Raw genomic sequence first — 15,358 nt, 5'->3', positions numbered from 1 at the left:
TCTGAAACATTCAAGTTCAAAACAAACATTTATTTTGTGTGTGCTCCTTTGCAATTGAGATCAGTGGGTTACTTTTTTCCCCTCTCTTCTAGATTCGACCGTACGTGGGCTGCTTGGTTCAGTACCTTCCTGTTCTGTGGAAGCAGTCTGAAGAACACAACATGCTCCGCTGTGCCATTCTCACTACCCTCATCCATCTTGTACAGGTACGGCATACCCGCGGGACCAAGAATGAAACAGATAACGAGCCTTTGAAACGGTCGAGTCAGGTGTTTAGCATTCTGTCTGTGTTTCAAGTGCTCACTTGAACGTGATGCGCATACCTTCACCGATGGGGGGCCTTATTTTCACTGTCGTCGTCTGTGAATATGAACAAATGCCCTCCAGCCCTGCTGAGCACTTCTCTGGTTTTCTGATACATGCTGAAGACCTTTATTTTTGTATGATACACTTCATCCCTTCCTGCTGTGAGTGTATGAACACACATGCGGACAGAGGCTTGTTATTGATGGGTGTATGTGAAAATTGCCACAGTGCTTCTCCATCTTCTTCCACATGGGATCCCGCAAGCTGCTCATTTCATCCTGTCTTTTTTTTCCTTTTCTTTTCTTTTTTTTTTTTTTTGCTCCGTGCATCAGGAGCAGTTTCTGTGTCACTCTGGCCCCTGAGGAGACGAGTGACACTCACATTTAAACCATCCGGAGGCTGCAGTAGCTAGATGTCTTGAGCTTGGTTTAACTGAGAACTCCACTGAGCAACACTTTGCTGATACAGGAACAACCCTTTTCACACTTTTTGTGACAACTAAAAAAAAAAAATATAGCCACGATACGATACGTAGCACGATACATGACTGCAGTGAATTTCACCTCAGCAGAATTTAGTAAAACAGCTGTTTATTAAACACTGCATACTATAGTGCCATTTCTAACTATTGGCAGAGCAGGCAACTGACCTCTGCATTATGAAGGGCCTCCATAACTGTACCACAGTACAATATAGGTAATTGCATATGTTTCATGTTTACATTGTGCATTCCCAACCAGGTACAATATTCTGATTGTTTGCATCTTGTTTTTAAGCCCATAAATAATAGTGTACTTGTTCTAATAAATTTATATTGTAATGTACTCATTCTAATATATTTAAAAAATCATTTACATTGCTGGTAGGTTATCATTGCACAAATTAACACACTCTCTACAATTAAAAAAAAAAATAGAAGAGTTCTAAACTAACGCGCTGGCTTCACTGTATCTAACGCACACACGCTCTGATTTAGGCTGATTTATACTCGACGCGTCCGCAAATTCGCTTTGGTGTGCGCGGCAATTATGACGTCATCGCGGTGTTGGCGGAAGTTCGCTTTGAGTTAAAAATGTCTCAACCAATGAGAGCATTTTTGGTGGGCCCAAGACTGCAGCATCGCTCACATGAAGTGCTCACGACTTCATAAGTGGGAAATAGGACGTTTCGCTCAGCACAGTGGAGTGCATTGTTTTGTTAACTTTGTGGTTTATTATTTTGAGTTGTTTGGGATGCGGTAACACATGGCCCTCTCACAATATATTGCTTTACAGGTCTATCGCTTTTGCCGCTCAGAAATGTTCACGCAATCATGCAGCACGTATCAGAAGTTCCGCACTCCGGCGCAGTTAGCGCTCACACTCACTGATCTATATATAACTGAACCGCGCTCTGGCCCACCTCTTCCAACCGAGCGCAGCACGGAGCGATCACACTAGTCAAACGAACCGGGCTTTGGAGGTCAGACACGCTCGGTCACGGTTAAGATTGCCTAGTGTGAGTACACCCTTATTCCCCCGCATCCCGCACACACGAGTCTCTACCCGCTCATCAAGTGTTGTCCCGCGCCGCACTCTGCTGCGTTAGGTCCCGCGATTGTGCATGTCTCTACTCGGAAGGTGCCTGTTATAATGTAATGATCGAGGCTCTGGACTCTGGGCATAACTTGTTTTTCTATAACAATCTATAAAATATTTTCTGTAAAAACATTAATGCCCTGGCAGTGGCAAATAACTTTGGTTTTATGTTTAATTTGATTACATTAGTGTTATAAGCTGAGATTTACAATAAATATTTTAACTGCTACTATGTAAAAGGAATACTGCTGTAAAAAGCTCCTTATTTGTTTAAAGTGTTTGCAAACTAAATGTTATTGCACTTTTGTTCATATAGCAGTACTTTTAAATTAAAAAAAGTGCATAATACACTACTTTTGAATTCATTGAATTTTGTGCATAACAATGCGATTAATCGCGATAAAAAATGTCAATCGTTGCCCAGCACTAATATATATATATATATATATATATATATATCCGGATCTGCAGCTTTGGAGAGTGTTCTGTGGAGATACTGTGCATGGAGGAGAAAACAAGGGATTTTTATTTATTTGCTGAGAGAGAGTGTTAATTTCAAACCCTGTATACACACACACACACACATGCACACACACACACACACACACACACACGTATGTGTGTGTGTAATTCCATAATTCATATATATTCAAGGCTATAATTCAAAGCAGGAAGTCTTTTGACTAAAAAACTTTTGATTAAATGGGAAAGTTCAGTGTGTACATTGTAGCTTGACTGACATGAAAAGCAATCATCCAAAATTCTTTTTGTAATATTATGTGTTGTTAGAAATGGATTTGTCTGAAACACACTGTGATTATTTAAATAATTTTTATTTAAATAATTTAATTTATTTATGATTTTTATTATTAAATCATTGTTAATAATTACATTAAATAATGGCAAGTGAAGAGAACAAAAACCTCAGCCGTGCATTATTCTCCACATACAGCATGTTCTGAACCCTAAACACGTTTTGTCACAAAAGCCGGTATTGTCCACTGTCAAGGCATCGCAAGTTCTCGTTTTACAGCAAAAACCGACAAGCACTCTTGTTGTTTGTGAACACAACCCGATAAGTCCGTATTAGTGAATCAGCGCACAGCATTCAGGTCAGATGACAAGGCTGCTAGTCACTTTCTAAAAGACGCGCTAGCTGAGAGGAGTTTCGTCAAAACTGACTAAAAGGGATCGAGGATTATCTGCTTTTGCTAAAAAACTAACTTTTATAATATAAAAAAAGCATACTTTCAATTAACTTTAATTTTGTAAGTTACCTGTATTTTTTTAGTTATTATTATCAACTGCAGTTTGATTTATATTACTTGAAATGCACAATAAAAAAACATGGTTTATGAAAATTTATAAAAACCGAGTTATCTTTTTGCAAATGAACTCTTCAAATAATAACTACAATTAATTTGATAATTATTAATAGTTATTTAAATAATTGTTAATATTTACATTAAATGACAATAGATACAAAATAATATATTGGTATTAACAATTATTTAAACACAAAATAAATGTATTTATTATTAACAATTATTTAATTAATTTTGAATTTCAGTAATGACACTTTTAAATTATTATTAAATATCATTACTATTAATACAATTATTTATAATCGTTATTATTTATAACTATTATAAAAAGAATGTAAATGATTTAAATTATATATTATAATAAAGCATATTGAGTTCCCTTTCCTCAATTATTTTTTGTATGTTTTAAATGTCTTGAGCAGTCTGAAATTGGCCTTTCAATTCACTTCTTCTCTGTGTACAAATTGTCAGTTATAATTACGTGGAGTTAATCTTACATTTTGAATTACTTTCATAAAGATTCCTTTGAGGAGAGTTATTGAGTAATCATCAGTAAAGCTGGGTATCGTTCAAAATTTTTCGATACCGATACCTTGACTTTGATACCGGTGGTCGGTGCCTAAAAAGTATCGAACTCGATACCCAGCCCTAATCATCAGCTTGAACAAGCTGTTCTTTGTCTTCAAAAGTGCTGTGTGCTTCAGTAACCACATCTTGCATATTAACATTTCTCGCTCGCGTTGAAGACCCTTCATCACAGCGTCTTCAGTTCTTGTAAATCACAGGCACATGAATCAGTCTGGGATCGCCCAAGGCTTGGCCGAAATTTGCATACTTCCAAAGTTCCCCCACTTGTGCCAGCTTTGTTGACCAACTCTCATTATTTTTTATTTATTTATTTATTTATCTTTTGCTCAAGTCCTTAGATTTGCATATTAAAATGCCAGCAGTCCTTTAGGAAACCATCTATTGTGTGCATATCTTACCACCCGCCATCAACAGTTTGCTATTAACCTTGCATTTGTTTGTGTTTTCTGTGGCCTCCTCTGCCAGCCATATGGTATCACAGCTGCTGCTCTCCAGCCTGGCACAGAATGCTGAAGAGACAATATTACCAGTGAACATCCAAAGTCAATCATCCCTAAATGGCCCTATCATGGGTCCATCCCCAAAAGCATATTTTTGGCAGATGCTTCAAAATGGATGCTCTCTTTACTGCACATTCCGATATGATTTGTTGACCTGCAGAAGCTAAATTGCCTTGGCGCATGCCGTAGCCTGTAAAATTGGCCATTCTTATGGATGGAGGTGTTCTTTGGGAAGATTTTTTTTAGTAAACTAGAAATTTTTGTAAGCCAGCTAGAATTGTTCTTTAGTAAACAAGATAGTGGATAACTACTTCTTTGTGGCTGTACACTATACATGAGGCATAGCCACCCTATGAGAAAGAGAAAGACTCTCTGTACTTGTCATAGGCTATTTCATAACTATTAGATGTTTTAAAGAGAGCCTGTGGAAGCACCACTAATCAGTCGTGGCCTAATGGTTAGAGAGATTGACTTGTAACCCAAAGGTTGTGGGTTCGAGTCTCAGGTCCGGCAGTAATTGTAGGTGGGGGGAGTGACCAGTTCCACCTTCAATACCACGACTGATGTGAAACTCTTGAGCAAGGCACCGAACACCCAACTGCTCCCCGGGAGCCGCAGCAATATGGCTGCCCACTGCTCTGGGTGTGTGTTCATGGTGTGTGTGTGTGTGTGTTCACTATTGTGTGTGTGCACTTGGATGGGTTAAATGCAGAGCACAAAATATAAAAATATATAAAAAATATTTATAAGAGCTAGTTATATATATTCGAATACAACAGTCATACATCGCTATTAGGACCGCGCATCCTGTGACAAGTTTGCCGCATTGGCGCACGGAAGTTATCAGTCTAAAAGGTCTGCAAAATCAGTGAATGGTGAAAATCTAAAATAGATTTATTTTAAAGACCAACAGTTTAGCACTAAATATTGGACATAAACGAACACGTTGAATATAAAAGTATTTAAAACAGGTAAGTTCATATATTTGGAGTAAAGTTAAATTAAGTGGATAAATCAGTCATACAGCGCTCCGGACATCTGCTATTGTCGATATCTCTGACTATCGTCAATACACAATACTCTTGTCTATCGGCACAACCCTAGTGGGGAGTTTTTAGGCACAGCAGCAAAAAGTATAATAATAGAAATAACTTACCATTTTTAGTTGGGTGAGTGTTAGTATGCCTTTTGTGAACATGTATCTAATAATAATATTTTCATGACAGTTAAGCACATTTCCATCCCTCAGATTCCTATTAACATAATGCAGTAAAAGAATTCTCATTCTAATTTTCGCAGTCTAATTTTCATTACTGTAATGTGGGGGGGGAAATCTCATTACCATATTGTGGAAAAAACTCATTACCATAATGTGAAAAAAACTATTTTAATTCTCATTACTGAAATGTGGAAACATTCTCGTAATGTGAAAAAAATCTCATTACTATAGTGTGAAAAAAATTCAAATTTTCATTACTAATTTGAAGAAAAAAAAAACAATCGTATTCTCATTTCCCTAAACCACAACAGTCTTTCTCATTATTGTTATGTGAAAATTTCACAATGTGAAAATCATATTACCACAGTGTGGAAAAAATATTTGTAATAATATTAAAATAATAATGGAATAATATTTTTTATAAGTAGTGAAAATATTTAATACACCTTTCTCATAGTGATGTGAAAAATTGTATTGTCATTTCCCTAATGAAAAGAAATCATTCTTGTTATCATAATGTGAAAAAATACCATTACCATAATGTAAAAAATAAAAATAAAAATCGTATTCTCATTTCCGTAATGCAAAAAAAATAATAAAAACATTACCATAATGTGAAACAAATATTTGTAGTAATATTAAAATAATAATAGAATAATATTTTTTGTAAGTAGTGAAATTCTTAATGCACCATGTTGGTGTTTGTTGTACTACCCTTTTAATAATAAATGCTGATTTTCATTTTGTAATTGTGTCCAAACAAGATTATTCTCATTATGCATGATTTTGAACCAGAAACTCAAGATTTACATGAAAGCCAGCTTTTATAGCTTGGTGCTTTTTGTCATATCTGGTTAGGACAAGGTGCTGCAGTACAGTAAGAAGGATCATGGTTCAAACTAATACAAACTAGATAGTAAAGCATCCGGACACATGACAAAAAACAAAAAAATCATTTTTTCACTCAACTTTCAAAACTACCATTGCTCAACTCCTTGTCATGTTGCCAAGTTATGACTCCTGGTGTCTGTAGTTGGTGTCCTTGGGTTTTGTTTGTTGTTTTTCATCATGGGCCCATTGACAGTTACAAAGTTTCTTCTTTATCCTGCGGATACTGCAGTTCTACCCTCTCTGAGCCCCCAGGGCTCTCCATCTGTGATTTTGATGTTCAGTCGTGGCCAAATGTTTTGGCAGTGACATAAATTTTGTGTTTTGCAAAGTTTACAGCTTAAGCTGTTGTGGTGTTCATTCACATTGTTTCTAGATTATTGTGTAGAGTGATCAGATGCATTTTTAATAATTGCTAAAAGCTTCATGGGCCAAAGTGCAAAGTTATTTTCTCTGATGAAGCTCCCTTCCGACTGTTTGGGACATCTGGAAAATCGATTGTTCGGTGAAGAAAAGGTGAACGCTACCAGTCCTGTGTTGTGCCAACAGTGAAGCAACAGTCAGGAGAAATCACTATCATACTAATTAGATTGTAAGAGCAGACTGATTGCTGTAAAAGGAGGGAAGAAGCGCTACCAATCATTGTGTTCTTGTTAGCAATGGTTACCTCCAAAGGAACACGTGCAGCCATTATCGCTTTGTATCAAAATGGTTCAGTCAGGATTTGGCCCAGAAGCTAATATCCAACATGCCAGAGCGAATTGCAGAGGTTATGAAGAACAAAGGTCAATACTGTAAATATTGACTCATATTTTTTTGCCAATAAAAGCCTTTAAAACGTATGATATGCTTATCATTGTTTTTCAGTATACCATAGAAACATTGGAAAAATAATCTACAAATACTAAAGCAGCAAACTTTATGAAAAAAGACCAAATTTATGTCACTGCCAGAACTTTTGGCAATGACTGTACAGCTCAGAATCAGCGGACTGTCGAAGGCAGTCATGCCCTGAACTTAAGAGCCCTTTGCCGGTGGTCTTTGTGATGAGCCCTCATCAGTCTGAGGCTGAGTGGACGTATCTCACCCAGGGGAGAGCGAGGCTGCTCTCAAGACCAGGCCCTTGAATGAACCCAGAAAACACATGGCTGCTGGTGTATTCCTGAGGTTCCCGTACTAGAGAGCATGGAAAAGCTGACACACTGTCACACCTGCTGCTATTCTGTCTGAAAATGATGTTTTTTGTGCTTGATTGTAGCATTCCCTTGAAATTCTCTTGACAACCTGTTATCACATTTTATCTGAATACAAATGTTTTTTGCCTGCATATTCATCGTACAACCTGTTTGTTTCCGGTAGGACTGTATAATACAGGGATTTTAAAACACTTGTAGGAGAAGCCCGAGCTTGTTAAATTTTATTCTGAAAAGTTGAGTGATTAGTTTTCCCTTGCCCAGGTGTGATGGGTTGAAATGTTTTTGTGTTGTTCAGGGCCTGGGAGCGGAAAGCAAGAATCTGTATCCCTTCCTCCTGCCTGTCATCCAGCTCAGCACAGATGTTTCACAGCCCCCTCATGTTTACCTGCTGGAAGACGGTCTGGAACTGTGGTAAGTCTCCAAGAGTGTATCGGAGCCAAAGGTTTAACCTAGGAATAAATGTTTAAACCCAATCTTTAGGTCCTTATGCCTTTTGTACACTTCCAGTCAAAAGTATTTGCACACCTGACTGACGTAATAGGCTTTAAGGTTTAGGCTTTAATGGTTGAACTGGGTTTTGTAGACAAATATGGATTGTGGTGACATGAATATGTTTTCAAAACTCTGTTGAATTTTTTTGTACTGTATAGTGAAAGAAATTAGGTCAATGAGTGCCAGTGTATGTTTAATAGTCTTTAAAAAGCTTCCCAAATTAGAAAATAAGAGTCTGCAGAGCTGAGACATTTTTGATGTGCTAACTTCTTCCAAATGTTCGTGTCTGTTATTTCATAGTGCAGAGATTTCCAGAACAACTTTTTGTTTTGGTGGTATTGTTTTTTTCATAGATTTTTTTTTTGTGTAAAGTGACTATTGTAATGCCAACTTTACTGCCTAATTTTACTTTATTTTAATTATTTTTTAATTATTTTTGCAGTGACTTAAACAGTCTGAATGGCTCCTGCAGGACATACAGAACTTTGTTTTTTCATCTCCACAATGAGATGAGTTTCATCCATTATGTTGCCTTGTTTTTCCAAATGTGAGTTAAAGTGTAGTTTTTTTTTTGCTTTACCCAGGGCTGAAAGTCAGATGGTGACTGTGAAACATAGTAGACTTTAATGGTACGCTTTTAGGTGAACTTACTACATTTTCATGTCAATCCATGTTAATTTTGAACATGACTAATGCGCTATCACATTAATTTGCTGTGTGCGGCACAGCAAAAATAGACTTGTTGCGCTGCTGCATCTGCAATTCTGTCCTGCTGTGTGATTGCTGTAACCTGTTAGCACTGAAAAAATATGTACAGCATATGTGCTGCATACGATAATTTACATACTACTAGGGCCCAAGAGGCACGTTAAATATCGCATGCGATTTATCGTGCAGCCCTACATACTACAAACAGTTTGTGTGAAACGGGCATATGAACAAATATTATGTGATCATTAGTTGGTACTGTCCATGCTCAAGTTTTGTTTCAATGCACAATAGATATAGCAGTTTGCAAAAAAAAAAAAATTTAATAAAAATGACTGACAGGCAGTACGATGGAGCTTGAATATAGATACTTGAAAAATGTACATAAGTACAGTAATGAAGTAAAACTACTTCGTTACTGTCCACCACTGAATATAGCTGATCATTATACTTGGTATGACCTAAGGATGTTTGATAAGCCATATTATTAGAATTGGCGAATTTATCAATTTGTTCAGTTTCCTAAACTTCAAAACCATTTAAACACTCTTGGAACTAACACCTACCGGATGTTGTTTAAATAGGTGATTCAGCCTCATATCTGTTTTTCTTTGACATAGAGTAATGGTAAAATAAAAAAAATAGCAAACAAATAGTTAACAATATAGTTCACAATAATGGACGATCGATTTGGTGGAGATTGAAAAGACCACATTCAATCAACTCCGGATGAGAAGAGAATGCATTTTGTTTCCACACCAAAGGGGTCAAAAGTTTTAAGAGAATGAAAAGTCAAACTTCGAGTAGGTCAGAGCACTAGTCTCAAGCAGTGGCCTGCCATAGATCAATACAACAGAAGACACACACCTTTGGTAAAAACAACGAGTAGGTGTATCTACTGTCCAAACTTGACTGGTAGTGTTTACATTATATTCTCACTTATGTCTCTGAATTCCTTGCTTTACCTTTATATACTCTCTATATTTCACATTCTCAGTTTTTCTGCATCCAATATCGGTCAAAAAAATCGCAATTTGATATTTTCCCCCAAATCGCACAGCCCTAATCTATACTTCTATTAGGGTCTGCTCTCCATATCCCTATACTGTCACAATTTTATTCTATCTATATGTCTTTATAAATAATATATATAAATAGAAATGGGATCCCATATCTGAAATCTCAATTCACTGGAGGAGTGGTTTTATCTCATCTCATTTCATAAAATTGTCGTCGTTCCCTGTTGGTTTAACTTGCTTCCTCTGCGCTGGTTGAAATCGAATTCTGTTATATGCCCTATGAGGATATTTTTTATTTTATTTTGTATTACATTTTACAATTTCCTTTTTTTGAAGTGATCAAGTGAAATATCTTTTTGTTGTTGTTGTTCTTGAACAGAGGAATTGTTGAGATGTGTGTGACTTCTTTCAAACTCAAGAGTTTATGTCTTCATTGCCCTAAAGACCCCGCATGTATTTGACATCATGTTTCATCCACCATAGTGCGTAAAATATTTAAATCTGTCATAAAATGCTCCAAAAACCACATGTGACTCATGTGGCTTTTTCACCCCTGCACTCCATGCCACTCAGCAATGCCGAAGGTGAGGGCAGCACAGAATAATGTGGCATGTACCCTCCTCCAGCTCTTATGCTGTTTTGTTCATGGTGTGAGTTCAACTCCGCAGCTGGCCACTGTGGTGAACATAAGGAGAGGACAAATTTCCAGCTTTCTGTCAGCTCTCTTCATACTGCTAGCTTGCTGCTCACAGTTGTACAGGAAGGTTGCCTGGTGGCATACTGTTGATGCCTAGGACATCGCTATAGCAACCAATGTGGATATGCCTACACTGTCTGAATCCCAGTCCAAAAACATTTTTTGATTGTCCATAATGTGAATTCAGTATTGAATTGGCCTCCTTTTAGGGCCAGAGTAAATTAGAATTGAATTAGCCACACCTTCTCTAGAAGTTAAATTCGAATTAGAATTGGAATGAAAAGAAAGATGAATTTGCAATTCAAATACATTTTTGTGAAATAAAGTGTACTACTGACTACAGATGAAGTTTCCTGGTGAGAACTCTAGCAGCTGCATTCTGGAGTAGCAGTAGCTTGTTTATTAAAGATGCAGGACAGACACCTAGTAGTGCATTACAGTAATCCAGTCCAGAGGTCGTGAATGCATGAACTAGCTTTTCTGCATCAGAAAAGTAATGTTTCTAAGGTGGAAGAAGGCTGTTTTTGTAACGTGAAGTATGATTTTCAAAGTTGCTGTCTAATAAAACACTTTTTTGACTGTTGAGGAAGAAGTGACGGTACATCCTTCTAGAAGCAAATTGTATTCTAAGAAATTCTGTGTACAGGTTTTTGGTTCAATAATATCTAAAATGTTCTTCTATAATTTAATAGAAAAAAAATTCTGGTCATCTGATCTTTTACATCTTTAACAGTCTGTTAGCTTAGGTAATTTAGAAATTTCATCTGGTCTTGATGAAATATATAGCGGAGTATCAATAGCATAGCTAAACTAATAAACTAATCCTGTATTTTCTAATAATATTACCAAGGGGCAGCATGTATGTATATTTAAAACAGTAGAGGGCCCAAGACAGATCATTGTGGCACTCCATACCTTTCTGGCATTAGCTTAGATGATTCCTCATTTAAATAAGTAAAGAGGTAACGGTCGGACAGGCAGGATTTAAACCAATTTAATGACTGCCCCTGAATACTAGTATAATTGTGTAATCAATCTATGAGTATGTTGTGGTCTACAGTATCGAACACTGCACTAAGATCAAGTAAAACTAGTAATGAGATGCAGCCTTGGTCTGATGCAAAAAGCAAGTCATTTGTAATTTTAACAAGTGCAGTTTCTGTGCTATAATGGGGCCTGAAACCTGACTGAAATTCTTTGTAGATATCATTTATCATGTATCACTGTTTGCACATTTGAGTTGAATTACTGAAATAAATGAACTTTTCCACGACATTCTAATTTATTGAGATGCACCTGTATATTAAAATATTTTCTACTTTGATAATAAATGTTTAAACAGAAAATCAGCATTTTAGAATGATTTCTTAAGGATCATGTGACTCTGAAGACTGGCGTAGTTTTACTGTTTTTACTAAATTTCGTTTGTTTTTCAAAAGAGATGCTTAATTCAATTCTGAATGGCATATAACTGTGTAAAACTGTGTAAAAAATTTCACACTCTCATATTGACAAAACATTTTGATGTAGAATATTACATACCCATTAAATAGGTTGAGATTTACCCAATTTATTGACCTTTCAATGGCATGACTAAGGGTGTGAGTGTCACATTTCAATCCAGACGTTTGTCATCTTTGTTCAAATAATTCCTAACCTCAGAAATACAGCTAAAGCATACAGCTAAAGCATTGCAGTGGTATTAACTGCCCTCAATCTAAATGGGATCCCAGTGGCTGTTTCCATCCTGTCGGATGCTTTGTCCTGTCAGCCACTGACACACGTAATGCTTAAAAGATTTGTGTGACAAATTGCCTGTCCAGATGCGACTGATAGCATGAATCATTGGAGTCATGCCTCAGAGGAATGGAGCCAACCCATTTTTTATATAAGTGCCACACATTACACTTAGCCATGCTGTCAAGAGACAAGAAGACGCTGAGTCAGGAGAAATCTTACGCATAAATTAATTTATCTTCAGCTCAGGGTTTAAACCGTGTGTCCTACATACTAATCGATATTGTTTGTGATAAGCTCAATGCTGCTTGGTATTTACCACAGATTTCTTCTCCAGCACTGTAATTTATCAATCTCCATCTTAATCTACTTTCTGAGTGAATTTCTTTTCTCTCCGTTCTGTCAGTCTTCTCAATCTCTTCGCTCATCTCTTTGAAGAGGGTTTATTTGCCCCTTTAAGTTCAAGGCTTCAGACTCGCTCTCTAAGTTTGTTGTTCTTCCCCGCTGGCCATTTATCATTTTCTCTGAGTCACTCTATCTTTCTTGTATCAAGACAAAGAGAGTTGCTCTGTACAATAACCCGACCTGCACAGACTCCTCTGTAGCCTCTGGATCAAAAATAGCAGCGCTTCAGCAAATTTAGCAGCATCCATTCATTTTCTGGAATGCTTTTATTAAAAATCACCTGTTTTGTTTAAAGATGGAAGATGTTTGGCTTGAAGCAGGCCTTTTTATTAATTGATGCCGCTGTAGTGTTTCCATGTTCACTAAAAGCATAGTTCTTTCATTGAATACTACTGTCATTTGAAGGATTTTTTTTGTCTTTCCATGTCAATGATGACCAAGCAACATCTTTGATTGAAAAATGGTATTGCATATTAAATGAAGGCTGTTTTAATGGCATGATCTTTTTCTTCATGCAGGTTGGTGACTTTAGAGAACAGCCCGGCCATCACCCCTGAGCTTCTGAGGATCTTCCAGAATATGTCTGCCCTACTTGGTAGGTAGTTGCCTCTTTAAGTGTCCACTTTCTTTTTTTATTAAAGATCAAGCTGAAAGCCAGTGCCAATTTAGCTGTCAAATGGACATGCCTTGAAATGCAGGTCACAGGCTTTTCTAGCTGAATTCATCCTCTCAATTAAATTTTTTGTTGACCTAAATTTTTTTAATCATTTTTAAACGGTATATTTTGCTATTATTTGTCCATATTTTTTCTCATCCCCGTGTCATTACGAACTCATACAACATTTTATTTTTTCTCTAGATCACAAAAAGTAAAAAAATATCCTGGCCAGTATTTTTAATTTAATGGAGGTGAATAAGGACTTGAGTGGTTAAGCTCCAAAAAGGATGCAAAAGCACCATTAAAGTATCATGAAAGTGGTTCATACGACTTGTACACTTTATTCCAAGTCTTCTGAAGGTTTGTCAGAAGAGCAGACTGAAATGTGTTATTCACTGAAATTGTATCGTCTTCCATTGCTTTCCTTTGTTTGTTCATGAGAGAAGTAGTGAGATCCAACTAGCCAGCGAATTGTTCTTTTGAGTCATGTCATGTTTCAGTGAATCTGACTTAAATTTCAAGGGGTGACTTTTGGGCTTCTGAACACTTGAAGTACAGCACACATGTCTTATGGAGAACATTACAAATTTGTTTAGCCATTTATGGCCCTTTTGAAGCTTGTAGACAGTATTATTATTTCTTTCATGGAACATTGAAAGAGAAAGTCATACAGGATAGGAACAACATGAGGGTGATCATATGATGATAGATTTATCAGTTTTGATTTAAGGATCTTCAAGAATATAGTTGCCTCTTCAAGTTTGCATTTAAAAAAAATAATAATACGGATCAACCAAAAAGCCATTTTAACTGTCGTATGGCCTTGAAATGCATTTCACTAATTTTTCCTGTTGAATTTACAAAGCTGAACTTAATTCATCCTCTTCCATTTCCTCAATTCTTGTTGGCTGTATATTAACTAAGTTGACCTCAATTCTTTAATGAAATGGGTTTTTAAAATTTGAAGTCAGTTTGATTGTCAATCAGCAGCTAATACATATGATGTACTTCTTTTATTCATGACGGTGTTATTCAATTAATTGAGCAGAAAGCAATTTCATATTCTGGTTGGTAGTTGTTGAACTCTTTATTCTGCTCAGCCAGATCCTTTTAGTGGTTGTCTCTCGCTTGTATTTTTAATTCTCTTAAATGTTATTTTGGTTGTAATAGGACTGTTTCTCAGACGTGAATACGATGATTTACGGAGTGACTGAGGTGACAAAAAAATAGCTGGTTTTGCTTCCCTGGGGTTGTATTAGAATTAGATAATTAACGGTTTGATTGGGACACTGTAATTAAATATGCTTGCATCACCGCCTCCTAGCCTCTGGGAAGTGTCACACAGAAGTGTTCGCTCGAGAGGAGCCGTTCAAGCGTAAGGCCAACACCTCTCATAACCTCAGATGGTCGGAAAGATGCGTAGCCTTCGGAGTCGAGGGTTGGTAGAGGTCAGTGCGAAAGAGAATAAGAGAAAGCGTTTCATTAAAGCATCTGCCGGCGCATTGAAATGCAAAGAGGGGCAGCTGATTGAAGCGATTTTTCCATTTGCATGCTCATTTCTCCTATCCTCGTCTCTTTCAGGTGCTGATGGTAATATTAGCACAAGGGCCTGTTAAGACTCCGTCTCTTTCATCCATTCTTTCGGGAGCTAGTTAGGAAAAAAAAAAAATATTTCTCTATGGATTGGAATGAGGAAGGCCTCTGACCGGAAATGAATCCATAACATCTAGAGATGTTGAAAGTACCAGTATGTTGGTGCAAACTTGATATACCACCATCATTCTATAGTATCAACTCGGTAACCAGAAACCACTAAATATCATATAGAATGTACGTTATTGTTTTCTCAGTGTTAAAAAAAAAACTTTTTTTGATTTGTGCCACAAAATCAAGTCTCTGCAAGACCTTTCAAGTGTATTAGAAACCTAATATACCTGCTGCTATTATGACTTCATTTCTTCATTCTTCTTTTCAGTACTGTTTGTTGAATTACTGCCTTCAAGAAGCTTAAAGCAACATTTATTTAACTGAGAAATATTCGAA

At 36.7% G+C, this 15,358-nt stretch overlaps 1 protein-coding gene across 1 annotated transcript in view; it reads left to right on the top strand.

Moving 5' to 3' along the window:
- Positions 1-15,358, top strand: part of ipo11 (importin 11) — a 174,434-nt gene that overhangs the window by 99,230 nt on the left and 59,846 nt on the right. Inside the window, exons 21-23 of the mRNA XM_016516984.1 lie at positions 93-206; positions 7,895-8,010; positions 13,176-13,252. Coding sequence (XP_016372470.1) covers positions 93-206; positions 7,895-8,010; positions 13,176-13,252 — 307 coding nt within the window. The remainder of the gene's footprint in view (positions 1-92; positions 207-7,894; positions 8,011-13,175; positions 13,253-15,358) is intronic.

The sequence above is a fragment of the Sinocyclocheilus rhinocerous genome, unplaced genomic scaffold (assembly GCF_001515625.1).
Source record: "Sinocyclocheilus rhinocerous isolate Xijiao unplaced genomic scaffold, SAMN03320098_v1.1 scaffold988, whole genome shotgun sequence".
Lineage (NCBI taxonomy): Eukaryota > Metazoa > Chordata > Actinopteri > Cypriniformes > Cyprinidae > Sinocyclocheilus > Sinocyclocheilus rhinocerous.
The sequence above is the reverse complement of the archived record's forward strand: the minus strand, read 5'-3'. Positions and strand labels throughout refer to the sequence as shown.